Source organism: Cricetulus griseus, chromosome 3 (assembly GCF_003668045.3).
Source record: "Cricetulus griseus strain 17A/GY chromosome 3, alternate assembly CriGri-PICRH-1.0, whole genome shotgun sequence".
NCBI classification, from domain to species: Eukaryota; Metazoa; Chordata; class Mammalia; order Rodentia; family Cricetidae; genus Cricetulus; species Cricetulus griseus.
In genome coordinates, this window is record NC_048596.1 from 236,689,024 (window position 1) to 236,713,999 (window position 24,976).

The 24,976-nt window shown below is 45.4% G+C and overlaps 1 protein-coding gene across 1 annotated transcript in view; it reads left to right on the plus strand.

Annotated features, from left to right (window-relative positions):
• Positions 1 to 1,966: 1,966 nt before the first annotated feature.
• The window catches only part of LOC100766031 (nidogen-1), an 82,175-nt gene continuing 59,165 nt past the window's right edge, over positions 1,967 to 24,976 (plus strand). The window contains exon 1 of the mRNA XM_027409438.2: positions 1,967 to 2,244. Coding sequence (XP_027265239.1) covers positions 2,020 to 2,244 — 225 coding nt within the window. The 5' untranslated portion in view covers positions 1,967 to 2,019. The remainder of the gene's footprint in view (positions 2,245 to 24,976) is intronic.

Below are 24,976 nucleotides of genomic sequence, written 5' to 3' on the forward strand. Positions count from 1 at the left end.
AGCTAAGGTCCAGGACCCCAGACATCAGCCAGGCTATGCATAGGTGGCATAGGGTTGGTAGGGAGCTAGGAAGTGTAGCTGGGCTTATGAAGGGGATCAGAGAGCTGCACAACAGATCTGCCACACAGACACCACCATCCCTCTTTAGTGAGGGGGATGATATAAGCAGCACAAATACAACTTAACGTAGATGTTAGTTAATGCTTTAAGTGCAGTATAAACAACACAGGTGGAGGGGCTTGATGTGTATAAAGCCCTTGACAAGTCTTGAGTTCCCACATTGCAAATAAACTAATAAGCTAATAGCCAGCTGGGTGTGATGTAATTCCAGCGCTCAGGAGTCTGAGGCTAGTAGGTTGCCATGAACTAAGACCAGCCTGGACTATGTAACGAGACCCTGTCTCAAAACAAAATAAGTCCCTGGCCAGATTGTTTGCCTAGTATGCCTAGCCTGTGTGAAGCCCTGGGTTTCATGCTGGGGAGGAGGTATGTGTGTGCATAAGCAGAACTGGAGAGAGAGGTCAACTGGGCAAGGTGTTTACCACGCCAGCAGGAGGACCTGTTATTATGAACCCAAGAGGAAATACTGTCCACAGAAACACTGGGTGTCTAGCAAACTCTTGGTATCTGTTACTGCTGACGACTCAAGAGTTTAAATGAAAAGGATCCCCTCCCCCACACCCTCCCATGAGTCAAGAGCCGTATTCCATTTACCTTTTCATGATTTTGCTGGTTCAAGGCTCACATTCCGCACCAGTCACATCACACATAATTTTCTAAGTACTAGGAGAACTAATGGAGGTTCCAGGCCTTTACTTTCAGCCGCAGGGAGGAAGCAGGGGCATCCTGTTGACCCCTCTGAGGGAAGGGTGGATATCCATCCCATACTCCAGCATCCTCTTCCTTGCTCTCACAGCGGGCACTGGTTTTTCAGTTTTTAGCTGGAATTCAACTTTAACGTCATTTCTTTTAGGCTCATTCTTCCTACCACTGTAATGTCTATTAGATTAATTCCCCTCTCAACTACCCCACTGCACCCCAAGTCCCCAAGAAGGTTGTCAGGCCTCTCCCTGTATTTTCAATTAACCTAGTGTCAAATTAATGACCAACTGCTGATTTGAAATATCACTTAGAAGGCCCGTGTCTCATTATCAAGAACTGTCCAGGGGTCTCTGAGTCTTAGGGGAGCTCAGATTCTCGGATTCGTTGTTATTCAGCTTTATTTGGATCACCCCAAATTCTCTGTAGGGAGATGTCTGGTCCTTGGAACCCAGCCTGCTCTGGCCTTCTACCTCCCAGGCCATCTTGATGAAACTGCCTTACTTCCAGAAGACCTGGTTTGATTCCCAGCACATCACGAGAAGCTTTCTCTGGACAATTACTCGAGTCCCAATGTTTTTTTTTTTTTTTATTGTTTGGAGCTCCAGCAAAACTTACTTGAATTGTGTCCCATACTTATGACTTTGTCTGGCAGGTGTGGGTTCCTGTTTCCTGCGGAATCTCATAACTAAAGGAACCCAAAATCAGAAACTCAAAAAAAAAAAAATGCTCAACGAATGATTGGATGAATAAAGGCACACATATTTTGTTAGGCCTTTTGCTAAATTCCAGCACCAGCCCAGTCTTCCCCCTGGTGTGGGCTATGTCCCTGGTTCCAGAATATTTGTTTCCGGGTTGTCTGCTCTCCAGGAATTAGCCTGACTGCAGAATGCTGTTGCAGAGTCCCTTCTTTCTGGATGGGAGCCCACCGTCGGATTGGGTCGGGAATTCAGGGAACCAACGCCCACTGCTGCGCCAGGACCTCGGGGTCGCCCCTCTTCCTCCCACTCGCAGCTATTGGTGGACGGGGCGGGCGGGCGAGCCCTCCCGATAGCCCCTCGGCTCCCCTCCCCTATTTCCCGGGGTGGGGACACCGGGAGGCGGGAGTCGAGGAGGGGCTGCCAAGGGGCGTCGGGTTACATCTCCGCCTCCTCCGCCTGAGCTGGAGCAGCCGGGGTTGCGGGACTACAGTTGGGAAACATGCTGGACGCGAGCGGCTGGAAGCCCGCGGCGTGGACATGGGTGCTGCTGCTGCAGCTATTGCTGGCGGGGCCCGGAGACTGCCTGAGCCGTCAGGAGCTCTTCCCCTTCGGCCCTGGGCAGGGGGACCTAGAGCTGGAGGCCGGGGACGACGTGGTGTCCCCCGCTCTGGAACTGATCGGAGAGCTGAGCTTCTATGATCGTTCGGACATCACGTCGGTCTATGTGAGTTGGAGCCGGGCGGGGAGCAATACCAGGGTACGCTGGGGGCGCCTGTCCAGAGAGACAGATGTGAGACCTGGGCGTCGCCCGCGGGGACCCGATAGGTAGCTGCCGGGAGCGGGCGCTCCGCTGGTTCTGTGCACCTAGAGGATTCTCATTGCCTGTATGTGACTGTCACCTCACGAGCACGCGAGGTCTAGGGTGGTATCTGCTTCCCGGATTCACCCATCTCCGCGTGCGCCCTGCCTAGAACCGGGGACCTCGGGTGGAGTTTTCCTTCTCTGTTCAGTGTGCCTCTCGCCTTTGTCCCGAGCCTTCCTTCTGGGACAGGTCCCGGTACCCCGCTGCGCAATGGCTAGAATTGGGTCACAGCCTGCACGCGTGCAGAGAGACTTTGCTGATGGCGAGCTGGAAAGGACAGGGGAACCGTGTTGCCCCGCCCCAGAGTTCAGCGACAGCCCCTGCATCTGTGTGCGTGGGTTCTGGCTACGTCTTGGCAGAGATTTTGCTTTCTTAGCTGAGCTCGTTTCAGAGTCCAGAGGTCAGGGCTGGGAACTCAGGGCGTCCCGGTGATCCAATTTCCTGTAACTGAAGTTGTCACCCAAGGGCCCCAGATGAGGAGGGGGACCCGCATGACCTTTTAGGTGCTCGAACCTCCCCAGGGCCGATAGGGCCTTGGCGCGCTGTCTGCCTGGTCAAGCTCTTTCGTGCTGCTCCAGCACACCATGTGGATTTGATATAAAGCTTGTGTGCATTCCACAAGTGGGGGTACTATACACTCGGCGGCTGGGGCCTGTCCTGCGGGGGAGTGACTGTGCTCCCGGCCTGATCAGGGCAGATAGCGTGGGGCAACACCCACGTGCAGCTTATCAGCTTTGCCTAGAAAGAATGAGTCCTTAGTCACACCCACAAAGAGCTCTCACCCGGTGTTGGCTGATTGCCCTGACCCTCGTGGGAAGCCTGGAGAAGCCTACAGACTTAGTTTAGCATGCTTTCAAGTACACACAAAATAAAATCCTTCACCTTACTGAAGAACCCATCTTGTTGAACACACATCAATATATTAAAACATATACTCAAATTTTATGTAGTATTGAGGCTTCTCCCGCCTCCCCAGCGCCCCCTCCTCAATTGGGGATCTAGGGATCAAATCCAGGGCCTCCCGCATGAAAGACAAGCACTCTACCAACTACATTACATTCCGGCCATCCTGTTTCTGTTAAGCCACGTGAAGTACTGTGAGTAGAGGTAGCACCAGCAATGGGTTAGGGTGGATCTGAGATTCGATCAGAGGCTTATCAGTAGATATCTGCCAGACTCCACGTGGGACATGAAGAAAGTGGCAAGAAACCATGGTGGTATTTGCCTGAAATCCCACACTTGGGAGTAAAGGAAGGAGGCTCTGGAGTTAGGCTAGCCTGGACTATGTATGGGGTTTTAAAATCTGTCTTTAAAAGGCAGGAAATAGCCTGTGAGGTGATTCGGTGGATAAAGGCATTTTACTTGTCAAACCTGACAACCTAAGTTCATATCTCCATCCCTAGGACCCACATGGTGGACGGAGAAAACGGAGTGATCCAGGTTGTCCCCCACCACCATGATTTTAAAACATCCCCAAACAAGCAAAGCACCAGACCAGGCAGACCAGACAGAGCTGGGGTCAAGAGACTTTAGCCTGATTTTACTCTGGTGCTGGAAGCCACCAAGGAGGCCAGATGGAGAGTGTCCTGTGTCTAGCAGACATTAGACCCAATAGTCAGGGACAGGAAGTGGAAGTCTGGAGACACTTGTTTATAAAGGGAAAGAGTAAAATAAATACATAAATAAGTTGGAGGTGGTGGCATAGGCTTGTAATTTGTGAGTTTGAATTTGAGAATATCCTGGGGTATAAGAAACTTTGCCTTAATAAGCAAACAAAATGAAGCTGTGTTTGACATTCTAGAAAATGACAGCTATCATTAATGTTGCCCAAAGAGGTAGTTTCCTGAGTAGTAGGCTCCAGGATCCCTAAGTACAAGGAATTCAAAAGGTCAAGATTATTTTAAATAATACTAAGATGTTATTTGCTTTTTCCCTTTATTTATATTTTATGTACGTGGGTATTTTCTGCATGTATGTCTGTGCACCACATGTGTGCAGTGCCAGAAGAGGCCAGAAGAGGGCAATGGATCCTCTGGGACTGGGATCCCATCTCAGTGCTGGGACTAGAACCTGTTCTTAACTGCTGACTCATCTCTCCCAGCCTGTTGTTTATTTTATTAAAATCTTTCTTTTTTTATTGGATGAATGGGCATATGTGCCGTATGTGTTCATGTGTGGAGGTTAGAGGGCAATTCTTGGGGATGGGTTTTCTTCTGTGGCTGTTGGCTGCAGGGATGGAATTTAGGTAACTCAAGACTTCCAGCTGTGAGACAAGAACCTTACCCACTGAACCATCCATCCTGCCAAACCCAATTGCTTTTATTAATTTAGTTGCCCAGGAATATAGGGCAGAGTTCACTAGGGGCTGCATGATACACACATGTCTGTCCCCACAGGTCAAATGCAGAAGCAGCTGCCTTCCATTTAGCTGGACATCAGGTTGATTTGCAAAAATGTGAAGCAAAGTCTCATTGCTCCCCATGTATTTTGGTTGGGAAATATAGTCACTTGCATTAAGATAATAAGATAATGTTTCTGTCACCATGTAACATATTCATTTGTTGTAAGTATTTAACTTGCTCTTGGCTTTATACGATTAAATGTTGATTACAGTACTTTGGGAATCTTCAAAAACTGTTAAGGATTTAAAGGGCTCCTGAAACCAGCCAGTGGTGGTGTACCCCTTTAATCCCAGAGGGGGAGGGGGGCAGAGACGGGCAGATCTCTTTGAGTTCAAGGTCAGCCTGGTCTACAGAGTGAGGTCCAGGACAGCCTCCAAAACTACACAGAGAAACGCTGTCTTGAAATCCCCCCACCCACCCCCCCCAAAAAAAAGTCTGAAACCAAAATGCCTGAGAGCTGGGCTGCTCATCTGACTACTCAGACATTGAGTTTCAGGACAGGAGGAAAGCTTTGCTGGGAATGTCTTCTGGAAGAGACAGGAGCCTTGTTGGAGGGAAGTGCCCTCCCTTCCTTCGGTTGACCTCAGAAGCATCCCTGCTTGAGGACATGTGATTCCCCAGAGGAATGACCCTGAGTGGTCATCAGTAGAGTCCAAGCAATAAATCCAGCTGTTCTCCAGATTCCATCCAGGATCTAAGCCCCACCCAGAGCCCTAAGCCATTGAAATTTCGAGCCTTGCTGCTGTGGCCCATGAACCTCAAACTCCCAGGTTGAGAGTTCTTCAAAACGGCTATTGTTTAGAGCAATGAAAACATTTCCTGCCCTGGATTGGAATGTTGTCTCCATTTGCGTGCTCATTGTCATGTTAACTGGCCACCCTCATTGGGTATGCAAAGCAATGAAATAATCTCTAGAGCACGATTTTAGTGATTTGTCCGTGAGTCATAAAGATGGATAAGTAAATTAGTTATGATTAAATGTATTCAGTCTGTTTTATTGAAAGAAATCTTGCATGTGGTTGGAAATAGAATATCTTTAGCAGCAAAAAGATTATATACCATGGGCTAACTTGCTTGCCCGGCAAGCATGAGGACCTGGGTTTGATTCCCCGAGAACCCATGGTAGAAAGACAGGCACAGCAGCATGCTTGTGATCTCAGCACAGCAGAGGGAAAGAAAGTATTCCTGGGTCTCGTTGGTCAACATTTCAAGCCTAATCAGCAAGCCCCAGGTTCAATGACAGTGTCTTAGAAAATAAGGGGGAGGAGGGGACAACCTGACATAGACCTCTGGCTTTCACATGGATGTGTCTGTACACACAGGAGTACACATAGAGACATGCATGTACACAAACACACAAAGTTATTGTATTCTATTATTCCCCTATACACATATGCACTCATATACATTAACACACATGCTCACAGATAGCATTGCTTCACTTGCTACCCCACAGGACATTCATGGACTACTGTCTAAAACTTCAGCTTGCTCCAAACATAGGCTCTGGCCTATGGAGGAAGGCAGCTGAGTCTATCCTAAACCCTGATCACCCAGCGCTAGCCTGGGACTGTGATTCCTAGATGAAGAAGCACCTGCTTCTCATTTTCCCCAAGTTTCCCAGTGGTTGAGCAGTGACTGTGGTTGAGTCTTAGAATCCAAACGAGTATTAATTCCAGCAGGGGCTGAAATGCAATTGACTGGTTATAGTGACCAACTTATAATTGAAGCCAAATCATTATTCTGATACTTTTAAAAAAAAAATATTAAGTGAGGCATAGTTGTCCAAGCCTGTAATCCCAGCACTCCCGGAGGCATTATATCCATTTTGGGCTATACAGTGAGCCCAAAGATAGCCTGGACTAAGGAATAAGACCCTTCTTTAAAATCTAAAAATAAAAACTTGTTGCTAATATTTTTAGCAGTGGTTGCTTTTTCAGGACATAATACTATTTTTATTTTGAACAGGGGTCTCATGATGCCCAAACTGTCCTTGAACTCCAAATGTGTCTACCGAAGATGACACCAAATTCCTGATTCTTCTGCCTCTGCCTCTTGAGTGCTAGTATTACAGGCATGCACTGCTGTACCAACTTTATGTAGTGCTGTGGTTTGAACCCAGGGCCTCATGCATGCTAGGCAAGCATTCTACCAATTGAGCATATATTGCCCCATCCGTGTGTGTGTGTGTGTGTGTGTGTGTGTGTGTGTGTGTGTGTGTGTTTGTGTACCTAGAATAGATCCATTATCTATTCATTCTATAGTTATTATTATTTATTATTGTTATTAGCCAGGTCTCTCTTGGAACTTTCTCTGTAGACCAGGTTGGCTTGGCACTCACAGAGATCTGCCTGCCTCTGCCTCTCAAGTGCTGGGATTGAAGGTGTGCGCTCAACTTTAACTAATTTCCTAATATGCTAGGCACAGTGTGTGGCTTGTTACAGACTGAAAATAAGATCACTTTTCCATGCTCAGTGTGGTGTCGTGAGGGAGGTGGCATTCAGCCAATAATCACACTGGTAACGAGACCATTGCTACATGCCCAGTGCTCCGAGGCACAAGTTCAGGGTGGGAACTTATTGAAGCAGGGCCCAGGCTAATGGAGAGCTCTGGAAATGCTCCCCAGCATAGCTGCAGATACAAGATGTTGGAGGTTGGTTCTTGGGAGTGTAGGAAGAAGAGGCATGGTTAGGATGGGGAGCTATTGCTCCTTGTGAGATGCTGTCGGGAGCCAGGAATACTCTTGGCAGGGGCTGATTGCAGTCTATAGTGCCTATTACTCAGACCTCTTGGGTCCCAGCCAACAGCCCTCCATGCTTTTCACTTGTAGTTCATGAACTTCACACTGCTCCTGGTGTGTCTGTACCAGCCTGGCCTGGCTCTCAGCTGCCTGGCTATAGCCTGCTCTCTCAGTGTGTGGATTCTATATTCCTGTCTTCTTTTTCTCTGGACCCATTCAATGCATTCCTTTTAAATTTTTTATCTTGTTATTATTGTGTTTGTATGCATGTGATGTGCATGTATGGATGTGGGTATCCACTTACCACTGATTGCATGGAGGTCAGAGGTCAAAGGAGTCCATTCTCTCCTACTATGGGTTATAGGGATCAAACTCAGATCACCAGGCATGAGTGGCAAATACTTTCGCCTCAGTGGCCGCATGTAGCTGTTGGCACTTCTGGAACAACACACATGCTGTCTCCCAGAGGTGCCCCACTCTGCCACTAACTCGCAGCTCTCATGTAACTTTTCCAAGAGGGTTCCATCTTTGTCCACTTCCTGAGGCAAGCTGGGAAGATGTGAACAAATGTCTGCTCTCCAGATGTAGCACCTATAATAGACCAAAGAAATATTCCACCCAAGTCTAGCTTAGTCAACCAATGAATTTTGGGGGTTGCTTGCAGAAGCGTGGGTGACTCAAAAACAGTCATCAAAATGCCCTTCAGCATGGGTGATGACTTGCAAAAGTTGCATCCCTGGAGCCTCCTTCACGGCTTCTAGGCTGCTTCACAGAATTGTTTACTATTTATATAAGCTAGGGGTGGGTGGGTCTTGTGAGTCCTGTAAGTTTCCTGAACTTGCTGAACCTTGTAAGTTTGGAGGTGCCTCTCTTTCCTCTGAATTGGAACATTTCATTTGGGAGGAGGTAACTACATAGCAGTGTCTCTTAAACCTGCTCTATCAGGCAACAACTTGTTCCTTTGTTTATGGCCTATCTTCCCAGTTAGTCTAAGCCCAATGGGGACAGGGTTTTTCTGTCATATGACAGCCATTTCCCAACACTCAGGTGTGTGTGTGTGTGTGTGTGTGTGTGTATACAGGTGGACATAGTGAGTGCTGTGGAGTCAAACAATACACAAATGACTGCCAAGACTGTTTCCTCTTATGTTTTCACCTTAGTCTATGAAACAAAGGGGAGCCATATGTCATTTCTAAGTAGATTAGTGACATGATTGTGTGTGTGTGTGTGTGTGTGTGTGTGTGTGTGTGTGCACGCCAGAGTGTAGGGAACAGGGCTGAATGGGCCAGTTCATGTTTAGACAACAAGACATTGACATGGATTCCTAGCATGGATCAAAATGGCTAGTACTGGACATGGGAAGGGGTGTGAGTCAATAAAAATGGCTGACACTGGATATCTGGGAACCCCAAAGTAAACAGTGATGTAAACTGTAATATAACCATTCCTGACAGAATGCCACTTTTGTGTTGGCTTTGTATAAATATGGCTTTGAGGTCAGGACCATGTGTCTTTGCCACATTTATCTTCATCAGCCTGTCCATATTTCTGTCCATAGTCCAGTGTGTTTACCTCAGCATGGCTTGTCAGGTCTGCATGTATGCCTGTGCCTGCCTGTGTGTGGTTCATATATGCTGGTGTGTGCCTGGGTGCCTGCAGGAGTTTCCTGCCTTGTGGTCTGTGTTGGTGGAAGCAGAAGGCTTGTTAGAACTGTGTGCATTTGATATTCTCAGCAGCCCTGGAGGGTCTCAGGCAGCAGCTGGGTGGTCCAGAGTCGCAAAACAGGAAACACACATGGCCCAGGGCATGTCTGTTGTCACGGGTGAAAGTTGAGTGTGTCTCTTTGGCTTAGTCCAGCGTTCTTTACACCATGCTGTCTTTAGTGCCATCTTCCTCCTTCCTTTCTGCCCTCCCTCCTTCCTGTCTCATTAGCTCTTATTTTGTACAGACTTCTAGTGTTGGGGCCACAGTGAGGAGTAACATGCAGTGTGATCCTGCCTCTTGCGATACCATGCAGTGTGGTCCTGCCTCTTAGGATGCCATGCAGTGTGATCCTGCCTCTTGCGATACCATGCAGTGTGGTACTGCCTCTTGGGATGTTCACAGCTGCACAGCTACTGAAAGTACTCGGTTCTCAGGCCCCAAATGGCGACTTCACTGCCCTCAGGCAGATTTATTTTCCTTCCTCCTTCTCATTCTACTTTTTTCTGTTTGTTTTCTTTCTTGGTTTCTTTTCTTGTTATGTTTCAAACACATAAAGCGGCAAGTGGCACCATGACTGATGGACACCACACCACTACAGTGACACGGATACTTGCTAACATTTTCCACTGTTCTTTCCCAGTCAGGGGGGATGATTTCCATGTTTGTTTCATTTCACTGAGGCATCCAGAATAAACCATGATCTTCATGACACATCAGCACAAATAATTCTTATGTACCTGCTCCTATGGGTAGTTCTGTTGGCTCTGGAAGTGGGAGCCAGCCAGGTACATGGTGAAGTGGTGATAGTAGAGAGAACGCTATGAAGAGATGAGCTGGTTAATTTGGCTGTGGCTGTGCACATCTTTAATCCCAGTGCTTCTGAGGCATAGGCAGGCAGATCTCTTGAGTATGAGGCCAGTCTGGTCTGCATAGTTCCAGGGAAAGGGGAGGGAGAAGGAGCAGTAGACAGAGAGGGAAAGGGAGGGGGAAAGGAATGGGGAGAGGGGGTGGGAATGATGGGCCATCTTCCCAGAAACTGCTTGAGGAGCAGTTTGTATAGGAGGTGAATGATAGCAACCTGGTTGGTACCTTCTCACAGGTGAGTTTGTGGCCACATCATCCCAGTCTGGCCTTCATCATCTGGTCTCAAGATCTTTCTCCAGTTTTGTTAAATTTCAAGAACAGTGATGATTACTGTTGTAAAAGATCATGGTTTCCTCCTATCTTTTAATCTTTGTGTATGCCCCATGGCACACATGTAGAGGCCAGAGGACAAGCGTGTGGGTCCTCACCTTCCACATTGTTTGAGGCAGTCTCTTTGTTGTGTATCACTGTGTACACCAGGTTAGCTGGCCTCGAGCATCTGGGGGTTCTGTCTCTGCTTCCCATTTTGACATAGGGATTTGACATGGGGTTTACAAACATATTGCTACCACACTTGACTTTTCATGGGTTCTGAGGATCTGAATTCAGGTTTTCAGGCTTGTGTGCCAAGTTCTTCACTCACTGAGCCATCTCCCCAGTGGCACCCCCCTCCCTTCTTGTTGCCAATTAGGTTTTTTTGTTGTTGTTGTTTTTGTTTTTCAAGATGGTTTCTCAGTAGCTTTGGGGACTGTCCTGGAACTCGCTCTGGAGACCAGGCTGGCTTCGAACTCACAGCAATCCACCTGCCTCTGCCTCCCGAGTGCTGGGATTAAAGGCATGGGCCACTGCTGCATGGCACTAATTAGTTATTTTAAAAAGATTTGTTCTTGCTGAGCGGTGGTGGCACACACCTTTAATGCCAGCACTTGCAGAGGCAGAGGCAGAGGCAGAGGCAGAGAGGCAGAGAGGCAGAGAGGCAGAGGCAGAGAGGCAGAGAGGGGCAGAGAGAGACAGAGGGGCAGAGGGGTAGAGAGAGGCAGAGGGGCAGAGAGGCAGAGAGAGGCAGAGGGGCAGAGGGGCAGAGGGGCAGAGGGGCAGAGGGGCAGAGGCAGAGGCAGAGGCAGGCGTATCTCTGTGACTTCGAGACCAGCCTGGTCTACAGGAGCTAGTTCCAGGACAGCCTCCAAAGCCACAAAAAAACCCTGCCTCGAAAACCGCCCCCCCCCCAAAAAAAAGGATTTGTGTGTGTGTGTGTGTGTGTGTGTGTGTGTGTGTGTGTGTGTGCGCGCCGCGCGCGCGCGCGCGAGCGCGCGCGAGCGCGAGCGCATGCGTAAGCAGTTGTCCTCAGAGGCCAGAAGAGGGTGTTGGATCCACTGGAGCTGGGGTAGATAGCCTGACATAGGTTCTGAGATCATGATCAGTTCTCTTAACCAACGGCATCACCATCTCTCCAGCCCCATGTGTAACTCCCGACATGTTATTTGGTGGGCAGATTAGAAGTGGCTGTCCAAAGAAGGACTGGGGTCAGCTGATTGATGTTCAGAATAGAGGTTGGTATACGAAGAGGAGATCAGGATTTTAAATATATTTATTTTTTTTAACTTTTGTTTTTAACAGGTGATCCTCCTGCCTCACCTTCCAAATACTGGGGTTACTGTACTCAATTTGAAAAATCTGGTTTTGATATTCAGCTTCAAAGTCCTAAAAACAAACAAAAACCCAGAATGTTCTCTTATATAACCCTTATACTACTTACTATTTCCACACTTAACCAAATCAGTAACCCCTACCACCAAGTTATGCTCAAGTAACTAAAGATTCTCGAATATCCCCAAAGCTGCACTTGACAGCTAAACGTTAAGCCAGGCATTCGCAACAATCTCACGAGAACTTTGCTGAACTTTGCACTCTCTCTCTCTCTCTCTCTCTCTCTCTCTCTCTCTCTCTCTCTCTCTCTCTCTCTTTCTCTCTGTCCACACGCTGTTAAAGTACCACGGCCTTTTGTCCTGTAGAATGTTCTAGGCCTGCATTCCACTGTTTCTTTGTCTTAAAGCCTAACTTGTTATTCCATTTTGGTATTTCCTGGAAATGATTACTGGATCCTATTCTGAAAATATTCAGGTTAAACTTTTTTACCCTTTATTAGACACATGTAGCTTTATTTTAGAATTAATTTGGGGGACTGAGGAGATAGTTCAGTGGTTGAGCGCTTGCCCAGCATGCATGAGGCACTAGGTTCAAGTCCCACTGTACAAGAAAATAAAATTAATTTGGGAACTAGTAATACATTGAAAGGTCCATTCTTAAGAACTTTTAACACAAAGAAAAAAATGAAGCTTTGACTAAGCTGGTGGCCAGCAAGCTACAGAGATCCTCTTGCTGTCATGGGAGTGACCCCTTTGAAGGAGACACCAACTTACAGGCAGGAACTGCCACGCCCAGTTTTTTATGTGGATGCTGTGGATCTGAACTGGGTTCCTCATGTTTGCACAGCAGTCATTTTGCCCACTGAGCCCTTTTCTGAGCCCTTTGTACATCTTGTTTTATATATCTGTTTCATTTGTGTTTTGAGACGTGGTCTCATTCTATGGTCTAGGCTGGCCTGGAATTTACTATGTAGCCTAGATTGTCTTCAGTTTTTATAGCAATATTTATGCCTCAGTATTCCAAGTGCTTGAGCCAGCACAATTGACTTCTGTTTTTTTTTTCTTTTTATTACAGCTTTATTGAGATAGAATTCATGTGTAGAAAAATTCATATTACCTCCACATTTTTGACATAGAATATCAGGTAGCCCAGGCTGGCATCTATCTCACTATGTACCTGAGGCTGGCCTTGAACACCTGATCTTCCTGTGTCTACCTCTTAAGTGCTAGGATTACAGACAGATGTCACTAAACCTGTCAAAAATCTGCCTTTTTTTAAAAAAAAATATGTGATTTTGGCCAGTGGGATGGCTTGGCCTGTGGGACAAGGTTCTTGCCATCAAGACTGACAGTCAGTTTGATTCCTGAAACCACATGAAGGGGGGTGAGAAATGACTCCTGAAATTGTCCTTTGACCTCCACAGGCTTGCCATGGTACATGAGTGCCTACTCGCCAATAAATAAAGTGTAGGCCAAGGAAGGTATGGTGACACACTACTGTGATCCTAGCACTCAGGAGGCTGAGGCAGAAGGAAGGTTGGAGGACATCCTGGGCTATATGGGAAGACTCTGTCTCAAAAACAAAACAAAAATCAAAATGTACAATTCACTGACTTTTAGTCGGTTCAGAGAATTGTGCAACCACTATGGATATCTAGTTCTAGAATGGTTCCATCAGCACCAAGGTAAATTCTGTGTCTAGCAATCACTTCTTGTTCTCTTCCCTGAATCCCAGTCTATTTTCTCTATGGATCTTCCTTTCTGGACATTTCAGAAAAAATGGATTGTATATTCATTTGTGGTGACTTTATGGTGTAGAAAAGTGTTTTCAGATTTCATCCATGTTGTAGTATGCATCTGAAATTATTCTTTCATGTTTAGATAATTTGCTACTTATTTTTGACACAAACTTGGGGAGAGTTACTTGGGGAGAGGGAGCCTTAATTGAGGAATTGTCTTTATCAGATTGGCTTGGGGGACTGTCTGTGAGACATTTTCTTGATTAATGATTGATGTGAAATGACCCACTGTGGGCGGTGCCCCCCCAGACAGGTGGTCCTGAGTTGTATGAGAAAGCAAACTGAGCAAGCCATGGGGGTGGGGGAAACCAGTAATTACTATTCTTCCATGGCCTCTGCTTTAGTTCCTGCCTCCAGGTTTCTGCCTTGATTTCTTGGCCTGATTTCCCTTAAGGCCTGACTGTGATCTCTACCTGTAAGCCAAATAAACTCTTTCCAACTGTAGTAGTTTGAATGTAATTGGGAGTGGCATTACTAGGAGGTGTGGCTTTGTTGGAGTGGGTAAGGCCTTGTTGGAGCAAGTGTGTCACTCTTGGGGTGGGCCTTGCCGTTTTCTTTGCTCAGGATACTGCCCAATGTCTCAATTTACTTCCTGTTGTGTGAACGATGTAGGAATTCTAGTTACTTCTCCAGCACCGTGTCTGCCTGCATGCTGCCGTGCTCCCAGCAATGATGATAATGGACTGAGTCTCTGAAACTGTAAGCCATCACCCCAATGAAATGTTTCCCCTTTTATAGGAGTTGCCATGGTCATGGTGTTTCTTCACAGCAATAGAAAACCTAACTAAGACACTTCCTCAAGCTAGGTGTTTATCACCTAGCTAGGACAGCATCCTTACTACCATGTTAATTTATTTGAATCTTTTGAGACAGGGTCTCATGTACCCCCAGCTATCCTTGAACTCAATATGTGGTCAGGGCTAGCGTTAAAGTCCTAATTATCCATCCTTCACCTCCCAGGTGATGAGATAGCAGGCATTAAAGCAGAAGCAAAACTGTCTATGGAACAAAGAAGATGGGTGAGAGGCCTGAGGGCAGTGGGGCTTCAGGGATGATGTGCTCAATGTACATTACATAGATTCTGGAAACAGCCGTGTGTGAGCTGCATTAAAAAAAAAAAAAAATGAAAAAGAAGATCCTTTTCTCATCAGCTGTGGTTTTTGTTGCTGGTGAGACTCCTGGAAAGGCAAGAATTAGAAAGCATCAAGTGTGGAACTGTTGCTCCCTAGAAGCTGAAGCTACAATTAAAAACCTCGTGTAGTAACCGGCTCCCAGCGAGGGCCTGGTGTCTGAACCCTAGAGCTAAGGAAATACACAGCTCTCCCTAGAGATGAGGGCTTGAACAGGGCCTGCCCTTTCTTCCCTGGTTTTCTAGAGGTGGAAGGATCAAGGTAACTTCTCTCTCTCTCAGATTGATTTGTTTTATCTTATGTGTATGAGCATTTTGCCTTCATGTATGTATCCCACATGACTACATGGTGCCTGTAGAGGTGAGAAGGCATCACCCTGTCCCCGCTGAAACCGGACTTAAAGATGGTTGTGAGCCACTATGTGGGTTCTGGGAACCAAACTTAGGTCCTCTGGACGAGTAGGTAGTACCCTTAACCGCTGAGCCATTATCCAATTTCTAATCATCTTTTGATAGTCAAAATATAATGACCTTGACTCTTTTTGACTTTTGAGTTTCATTCTGTGGCCCAGGTTGGATGACACTCACTATGTAGCCAGTGCTGGTTTTGAACTCATAGCACTCCTCGCAGAGCTGTACTCCCATGCCTGGCTAATAACCATTTGTAAGTGACAGAAGGTCATCCTTGGTAGAGATTCTCACAGAAGAGAGATGAACAAGCGATCCAAAATCATTTGACACAAACTGGGTTAGGTTGAAACAAAAACAAAAGAAAACAAAACCAAATGGTGACTGTAACCCGGGGCTGTCCCTGTCTTTATTTGGTAATCCCTTTGTTTCTATTTCTAATTTAAGTCAGAGCCATTTTCTCTGGCTCATGGATTAATGAAAAACATTTGTAATCTGGGGTACTGGAGTGGTCTGCACTTCTAGTGCCTAGCCCCAGCCAAGTGAGGAGCTGAAGTTCATTTTGTTCTCAAGCCAAGCGTTAAGAGGATGCTCCACTCACCTCACAAGGTTTAATGAATCGTCGGAGCAAAAACAGCTTCAGACCGGAAGGAACGGTAACTGGAGTTTTTAGTGTAAAAGCCAGGGCTTTGGCAGCTCCAATTAGTGAAACTTGGCCACCTGTCTTGATACCAAATAGAAAGACCGGTAATGGCAGAGAACAAAGGGGGGGATATGTTCAGTGTGACTGTGTTGAGAAGAGAAGTAGGTAAAGGAATGGTAACCCCAAGTTTGGTTACTGGCTGGAGCTTTAGGGTTCAATACAGAAGGAATTAGGACAAGAAGTATTCATAGTTTCCTTAATCATTGTCTCAACTCTGGATACTTGGATACCTGAAGAACAACTTAAGGGGACAAAATGTTCCTCGGGACATGCTCACTTCTGCTCCAGGTTGCAGCCTCATGGATAACTAACTGTCCTCCTTTGGTGGGGGTGGTGATTGTACTGAGATGCTCTGTTCTGGGAACTGAGGTGACTGCAGGTTTAGGACAAGGACCACCTATCTCTGTGCTTTGAGCCTTGAAGGGGGATGAAATGGGCTGTGTAGCAGAGTCAAGCAGGAATCTGAGCCAAAGCAAAGAAGACAGACATAAAATGAGGACTAGGATGGTAGGCTCTGATTCTGCTTTGAACTACTATGTGGGTCAAGTGAGGAGTCAGTGATTTTGGACAGAAGGGTCTAAGTGCCTGTATTGCTCAGACGTCAGTCTGGCCCCATATTTACCTCTAAAATCAATTTCTACCTCTCATGTAAATAGATTCAGTTATTTCCTGGGCTTGTTTTTCCAAGTTTTTTCTTTTCATAGGCCCTTCCCATTTTCCAGCTTTTTCTGTATGGAAACATGAAATTCCTCCCCTTCCAGCCCCCAAGCAACCTCCACCTTTGTGCTCCATACCCCTAAACTAATCAGCTACATAAAAACGGAAAGTTGTCTGGGTATGCCTTCTGCAGATGTGGGTTGTTGCTTCACCCAGTGGCTGTGTGAACATGTAAGTTAAGGGCTTGCCAGTTCTCCATTACATATGTGTGAAAAGCAGACTTGCAATGGAATGCCCATTGTGCTAAAATTTTACAAATGTGCACAGCCATAGGAAAGGACCTCACACTCAGCACACACTCCAGACATGTTTGTTCCCTTCCCAAGATTTATTCTAAATTAATGTAAATTCCTACAGCCTCCCACCCAGGGAGTTTTGCTTTCTTCAAGTTCCATTGTCTACCCTGTAAAGCTTTGTGTCTCTCCAGCACTCTGTTTCTTATTTGTGTCTACCTCAAGTGTTCTCTAACCACACTATGCTGGAGAAGGCCTTTCTTTCCCCCAGGACTGGAGACTACCCTGGGGGCTGCCACTAGTTGCATTTAAGCCAAGGAAGATGCATGTCAGCTCTCTTCTCCTCTGCGTTTATGTAGACCTTGACTCTCACTTCTGTGCACTGACCATCTGCACATAGACAGCCCTCAGGGATTCCCAACGTCTGTATGTTCACATTAATGATGGAAAGGAGACAGGAAATGCTTTTAAAACAGGAAGCACCCTTTCATTCCAAGTGGCTCTGACCACCTCCTCTGTAGTCGAGTTGAAACAATTAGACTTAAATGGTTCCAGATGTTACCCATGTAGAGGTGTGTGTGTGTGTGTGTGTGTGTGTGTGTGTGTGTGTGATATAATTGACATGGGTTACCCCAAGGCAGCTGATGAAAAGCTAAGTGGCTTGGCTTGGCGAGGGGGAATGGGTTAAATCCTTCAATAGCAATATCTAGGGCAGTAGACACATTTGGAAATGGTTTGTTTTCAGTGAATTAATTTTTACTTCATAATACAAAGTCATCAATTATCTTATTTGGGCAATATTTTGTTAGTTTCAGTTAAGGTATCACTGGAATTTCTTGGGCAGTCCCAAAAAGATGAGCCACCCATCCACCCTAGATGAAAGAGATTAGTAATGCTAAAAGGCAGAGAAAAGTTTTTGTTTGTTTGTTTGTTTTCTCTCTCAATATGACCACACTGGGAGGAGGGACAGATACAGGTGCAGTGTCCCTCAGTCCACCTTCTAGGTGTTGATGTCAGTTTTAGATTTCAACAGAAGAAGAATTAGAGTCGGAAGCAGGAGTTTTGTAATTTTAATAGTCCTGGTGTAGGTGTTATCTTGTTGATCATGGTATTCAATTTGGTTCTGTGAGGTGGTCCAAGTCCTTATGGAGCAGACAATGTAGCTCCTACTGGGTGCTCACTGCTGCTCGAGAGCACAGCCTTACCATCATAGTTGCCCTCTGGGTTCAGGGCCCTGTCCCGAGAGGGTCTGCTGTTGTGGAAATCCAGAGGGATGCAACAGAAAAGATTAAGGATATTGACTTGTTCTCCATGTCTTTAGGCAAAGTACAGACAAATGAAGGCAACAAAAGCCAGGCTTCCATCCATTTAGTTACTTGGAGGTAACTAAGTGACTATTTCAATAGTAATATAACAATGTTAATTAGTATTCTGTAATTCAGATGGGCTTTCTCAGAAACATGCTCAAACTAAGGTTTTTGATGTTTTGTTGTTTGCTTTTAAAAAAAATCTTATGTCTGTGTGTATATGCACATGTGCATGTTCATATGTATGAATGTGGGCACACGAATGCCGTGGTACACATGAAGTCAGGACAGCCTTAGGTTCGGGACCTCACCTCCCAACTTGTTTGGGATAGGTCTCTTGTAGGCTAGCTTCCCAGAGAGTTTCTAGGGATTTTCCCATCTTCTCCCTGTAGGAGTGCCTATGTGGCAAGTACTTCACCCGAGGCCATCTCCCAGTCCTGTTTTGTGTTGTGACAGGGTTTTTTCATGTAGCTCAGGTTAGCCTAGAACTTTCCTTGTAGCTAGGGCTGGCTTTGAACTTCTGATCCTTCTCTGTTTACCTCCCAAGTGTTGGGATTATAAATGTACACCACCACACCTCTTTCACGTAGTGTTGGAGGTTAAAGCCAGGTTGGATCATGCTAGTCAAACATTCTGTCAACTGAGCTCTCTCTCCAGTGTAGTTTTTGAAAGAAATACAAATACAAATTGGTGTTACCTGCACAATGCTTTCATTAATATTTGTTTCTTTCTAGAGTCTAGAGCAGTGCTGTAGTACCACAGAACTGAGTGACTTTTGATTAACTTTAGTTACTAGGTATTGCTTCTGCCACAACCTTCTGCTCATTAGCTAGCCCAAGGCAAGTGACATGCCTGCTCCTTGGGGATCCGCAGCTGGGAGGAGGCCTGGGAGAGGAGGAATGCAGTGCAGTGATGCAGACCACTTGTTTGTTTTTGCTCGTGTGGATTGTGCTTTGGGTGTCATGGCCCTAAAGTTTATTTCAAGACTAACGTCAAGGAACTGTTCTCTTTGTTTTCTTTAGGGGGGTTTTATGGTTTCAGGCTTACATTTAAGCCTTTAATCCATTTCCAGTTAATTTTTGTGGGGGCCATAAACTAGGGGTCCATTTTCATTCTTATATATGGGCATATCCAGTTTTCCCAGCACTGCTCATTGAAGAGAATGCTGTCTCCATGGTGTGTTCTTGGCAGGCTTGTAAGACCTCAGTTGACTGTGTGTATTTAGGTTAATTGCTGACCCCTCCCCCACCCTGTCCGACTTTGTGTCCCTGTGTGGTCCACATGTCTGTACCTTTGTTAGGAAGTTTTTTGGTACTAGTCATTGCACACTGTAAATACATTATATTTATATGCCTTCGTGGGTCCATTATACCTCATTAAAACTAGAAAACAAAACACAATCAAGGATAATAGACCAGGCCCAACTCCTGGCAGATCTTTAGTCTTGGCTTATCTAATGAAACCACTTGCCCTGGTTTCTAAACTTTAGCCTAATCCTGTTCATTATTGTTGTGAAGCAGTTTCCTCTGGGGCCGACATGACCCTTGCCTTCATCAAGAAAGGACTTACAGAGCACCTAGCTATGCCAAAAAACTAAGCAAAGCAATCCAGGGATACCTAAATCTATGGTAACCACATAGAGGCTGGTAACATTTCCTTGTAGAAGGAATAATTTCTTCATTGCTCCATCTGAACTGAATAAACACTTCTTTTTTCTTTATTATATACATAAAATGATTTATCTTGCCAGGCAGAGGTGTCACACATCCAGCACTCCGGAGGTAGAGGCAGGTGAATCTCTGAGTTTGCGGACAGCCTGGGCTGCAGAGCTAGTTCCAGGATAGCCAGGGCTACACAGAGAAACCCTTTCTCAAAAAAATAGAACAAAACCAAAACCAAACAAAGAATATTTGTCTTTAGCCTCTCTTCTCCTTTCCTCCCCTCCTCTCCCCTTTTCTCCTCCTCTGCTCTCCTCTCCCCTCCTTTAAATTAAAGGATTAAATCAGGATTAAATCAGAATCTAGCCAAATTGCATTTCATGTATATACTCTTCTTCAGACTTTTTTCTTTTATGAATTTATTTTTTTACATTCCAATTCCAGTTCCCCCTCCCTCTTCCTTCCCACTCCCTCCAACCCCCCCACCACCTCCCATCTGCTCCTCAGAGAGGGTAAGGCCTCCCTAAGAAGTCTACTAAATCTGTCCTATCATCTTTTTGAGGCAGGACCAAGGCACCTCTCCACCCCCAAGCCCCAGTGTTTAGCCTGAGCAAAGTATCTCTCTATATAGAATGGGCTCCACTAAGTCAGTTTGTGCATTAGAGTTAGATCTTGGACCCACTGCCAGTGGCCTCATATATTGATCCAGCCAAACCATTGTCACCTATATTAAGGGAGTCTAGTTTGGTCTTATAAAGGTTCCCCATTTGTCAGACCTGAGTCAGTGATATCTTACTAGCTTGGGTCAGCTGATTCTGTGGGTTTCCCCATCGTGGTCTTGACTCCTTTGTTCATATTATCACTCCTCTCTCCTTCGATTATACTCCAGGTGTTTGACCAATGGTTAGTTGTGGATTTCTATATCTACTTCCATCTGTTTCTGGAAGAGGATTCTAGCTTCTCTGGGGTTGTGGATTGTAGCCTGGGTATCTTTTGTTTTACGTCTGGTATCCACTTATGAGTGAGTACATACTATATTTGTCTTTCTGGGTCTGGGTTACCTCACTCAGGATGTGTTTTTTTTTTTTTTTTTTCTAGTTCTGTCCATTGCCTGCACATTTTAGGATGTCATTATTTCTTACCACTGAGTAGTACTCCATTGTGTAAATGTACCACATTTTCTTTATCCATTCTTCAGCCGAGAGGCATCTAGGTTGTTTCCAAGTTCTGGCTATTATGAATAATGTTGCTATGAACATATTTGAGCAAATGTCCTTGTGTTGTGAATGTGCTTCCTTTGGGTATATGCCCAAAAGTGGTATTGCAGGGATTTGATCCCTAATTTTCTGAGAAATTGCCATACTGATTTCCACAGCAGCTGTACAAGTTTGCACTCCCACCAGCAATGGAGGAGTGTTCCCCTTTCTCCACATCCTCTCCAGCATAAGCTGTCATTTGGAGTTTTTTATCTTAGCCATTCTGACAGGTGTAAGATGGTATCTCAGAGTTGTTTTGATTTGCATTTCCCTGATGACTAAGGATGTTGGACATTTCCTTAAGTGTCTTTCTGCCATTTGAGATTGTTCTGTTGGGAATTCTCTGTTTAGACCTGTACCCTTTTTTTTTAATTGAATTATTTCATAATTTTGATGTCAGGTTTCTTGAGTTCTTTGTATATTTTAAAGATCAGCCCTCTGTCAGGTATGGGGTTGGTTTTGTCTTGTTGCCAGTGTTCTTTGCTTTACAGAAGCTTCTCAGTTTCAGGAGGTCCCCTTTATTAATTGTTGCTCTCATTGTCTGTGCTACTGGTATTCTATTTAGGAGTGGTCTTCTGTGCAGAAGAATAAATTCTGTTTTCATATCCAATCTATTAGTCTGTGTCTTTTTATAGGTAAATTGAGATCATTTATATTAATGGGATATTAATGACCAGTGATCACTAGTTCCTGTTATTTTGTTTTAGTTGGTGGTGATGGCATTTGTGTGTTCAGTTCCCTTCTTTGGGATTTGCTGCTGTAAGCTCATCTATTGTCTGTGTTCTTACGGATGTAGCTAACTTCCTTGGGTTGGTGTTTTCCTTCTAGTACTTTTTGTAGGGCTGGGTTTGTGAATAGGTATTGTTTAAATTTGGTTTTATCATGGAATATCTTCTTTTCTTCATCTATGGTTAATGAAAGCTTTGTTGGGTAAAGTAGTCTGGCTGGCATCTATGGTCCTTTAGTGTCTGTATAATGTCTGTCCAGGACCTTCTGGCTTTCATTGTTTCCACTGAGAAGTCAGGTGTAACTCTGATAGATCTGCCTTTATATGTTACCTGGCCTTTCTCCTTTGCAACTCTTCTTTATTCTGTATGTTTATTGTTTTGACTATTATGTTGTTAGGGGACATTTTTTTTTTTTGTTCAGTCTATTTGGTGTTCTGTAAGTTTCTTGTACTATCATAGGCATGTTGTTCTTTAGGTTGAGAAAGTTGGAATCTTTCTATCCAACTTCTATGATTTTGTTGAATATATTTTCTGTGCCTTTGAGTTGGACTTCTTCTTCTATCCTATTATTCTTAGGTTCAGTCTTTTCATAATGTTCCAGATTTCCTGCATGGTTTGTGTTAAGGATTTGTTGGATTTAAATTTTTCTTTGACCTATGTAATCTATTTCCTCTATTGTATCTTCATTGCCTGAAATTCTCACTTCTATCTCTTGTGTTCTGTGGTTTATTCTTGCATTTGTGGTTCCTGATCATTTGCCCAGATTTTTCATTTCAGAATTCCCTCGGTTTGTGTTTTCTTTATTGCCTCTATCTCAGATTTTGAGTCTTCCTTTACTTGTTTGATTGCTTTTTCTTGTTTTTCTTTAAGGGAGTTGTCGATTTCTTCCAATTTTTTGTTTGTCTTTTCCTTTATTTCTTTAAGGGAATCTTTCATTTCCTTTTTTAAGGGCCTCAATGATCCTCATAAAATTGTTCTTTAGGTCATTTTCTTCTGCTTCATCTGTGTTGGGATGTTCAGGTCTTGCTGTTGTTGCACCACTAGTTTCTAGTGGTGCCGTATTGCTCTTTATATTGTTTAGTGAGTTCTTACCTTGTTGTCTATGCATCTCTTCCTCTGATTGGTATAGGTGGAGCTTGTGCTTCAGGGGGGTCTCTCTTTCTTCAATTGATATAGTTGGGGGCTGTGACTCCATTGACCATTCCTTGAGGAGCAAGCAGATAAAGTTTCCGGTGGAAGTGGGTCCAACCTCTAGGTGTAGGTGGGGCTGAGGCTCCAGTGGGAGCTGTAGTAGTGACTATCTCCAACTGAGAAATGCAGTGGATTCTGGCTGGGACACAGGTGTTCTTCCCTAGAGGAACATCATGTGATAGCTTTCTGGAAGCCACTGCTGGAAACTGCTGCTGTCATCTTGCCTTCTGCTCCTGGGCCTGAGGCGTAGGCCTCCCTCTGATGCTGCTACTGGGCCTAAGGCTCAGACTTCCTGGGCCCTCTGATGCTGCTTCTGGGTTGGGGTTCAGGCCTCCCTCTGGACTTTTTTCTTTTTAAATCAGGGGTCTCCTGTAGCATGAGCTGGCCTGTAACTCTATATAGCAAAGGATGACCCTGAACCACTGATTTTTCCTGATTTCAGATCCTAGTTACTGGGATTACTATGCCCAGGTTTCTATAGCCCTGGGAACCCTGTAAATAGAGATTTACCATGTAGGTTCCCTTGTGTGCTCTGTAAGGCTGACTACTGCAGGACTGCCAGGGCTGTATGATTCAGTGGGGCTCACTCCAGGCATTCCCAAAACAGCCTGTATAGACAGATCTTGTCCTTTACTGCTGGTCCCTGGAGGAAGTCAGGAAGGGAGGGGATACAGGCATCAGGCAATGTACAAGCTTTGGAGCTGTGGTAGTGACCAAGATGGGCATAGTCACTGACCCCTTGTTGCTGACTGTGTAGGGTAAGGGCCTGAAAACAGGGCTTAAGGAAATAGGAGGCAGAGATAGAGATCAGGGTGGGGGAAAGTGAAGTTTGCAGAGGGTCCTGTGAAAGGAGCCTGTTCTGGATGGGGGCAGGGCTCTTTGAGCAAGTGCTAATTTCAGCCTGAAGGACAGGATGAGCTTGTCAAGGGAAGCAAAGTGTCAGCACAGGAAGCATTGGAATGCAGGGAAGGAACCAGCACAGGGAGTGATGACTCAGGCCTGTAATCTCATCATTTGGGAGGTGGAAGCAGACGAATATGGAGTTCAAGGTCATCTTTGGCTACATATTTCATTTCAGGTTAGACCCCTGGGATACATACAACCCTCTCCAAAAACCAAAACCCAAACCAAGATATTTGGAAAGTCCCAAGTGTCCCTATTATTTCAGGTGGGAAAATGTGGTTGTATGGATTCCCACTGAGTGGGGAGTTTCATGTCTAACAGGAGGAAACATTGGTCCATGAAGTTGGCTATTCTTTGACTTGTCTCAAGAGGGAGAAGCTCAAAATTAGGAATCACCTGAAACCCAGCTGTTTAGATGCTTAGCATCTTTCTGCGAACTTAGCTTTCTTCATCCTCCCAGATGACTGAGTTGAAGAAACAGCTTTCCCAGTAATAATACTAAGGAAAGTTATGTGATCTTGGCCTCAAGTAGTCACCCGGTTTCACGGTTCTTGCATGAAATTTGATTTCTAAGGCAGTCATGCTTTGTGAAAATAGAATCATTGCAGTGCCCAGATTCGAAAGACTAGATGGTACTGGGAGTGTTTTCAGGATTGTTGGACGATTTAAATTCCTCTGGAAAATAGCCTTGTAGAAGGGAGCTGCCTGTATGTGGCCTCCATGGGATGGCTTCCCACCAGCATGCAGTCAAGGCCAACTTCTGGCGCCTGCTTGAGAAAGTGAGCTGTTTCCCACGCTCCCCCAGCACAGTGCAGTTGGGATGTTTGTGCTGGGGGAGGTTAGATGTTGAGAGCCTGGCTGCAAGAGCCGCCTTGCCTGACTGCCATCCCTGCAGACTGTCAGTGTATTCTAGAAAAGTCTCACTGTTTCGAAGTGATGGAAAATGTCACTCGAGGAGTTAATAGCCCATGACATTATAAAAAGAGGTGGTTTTAGGGCTGGGGATGTAGTTCAGTTGATAGAGGGCTTGCCTGGTGTGCACAAAGCCCTGTGTTCCATCCCCTCAAACAATATAAACTGAATGTGGTAGTGTATACCTGTGAGGTAAAGGCAGGAGGATCAAAAGTTCAAGGCCTGGAGATTGGGAGTAGAGCTTAGTGAGGGAGTGTCACTTCAGTACATGAGTGTGAAGCCCTAGCATCAACC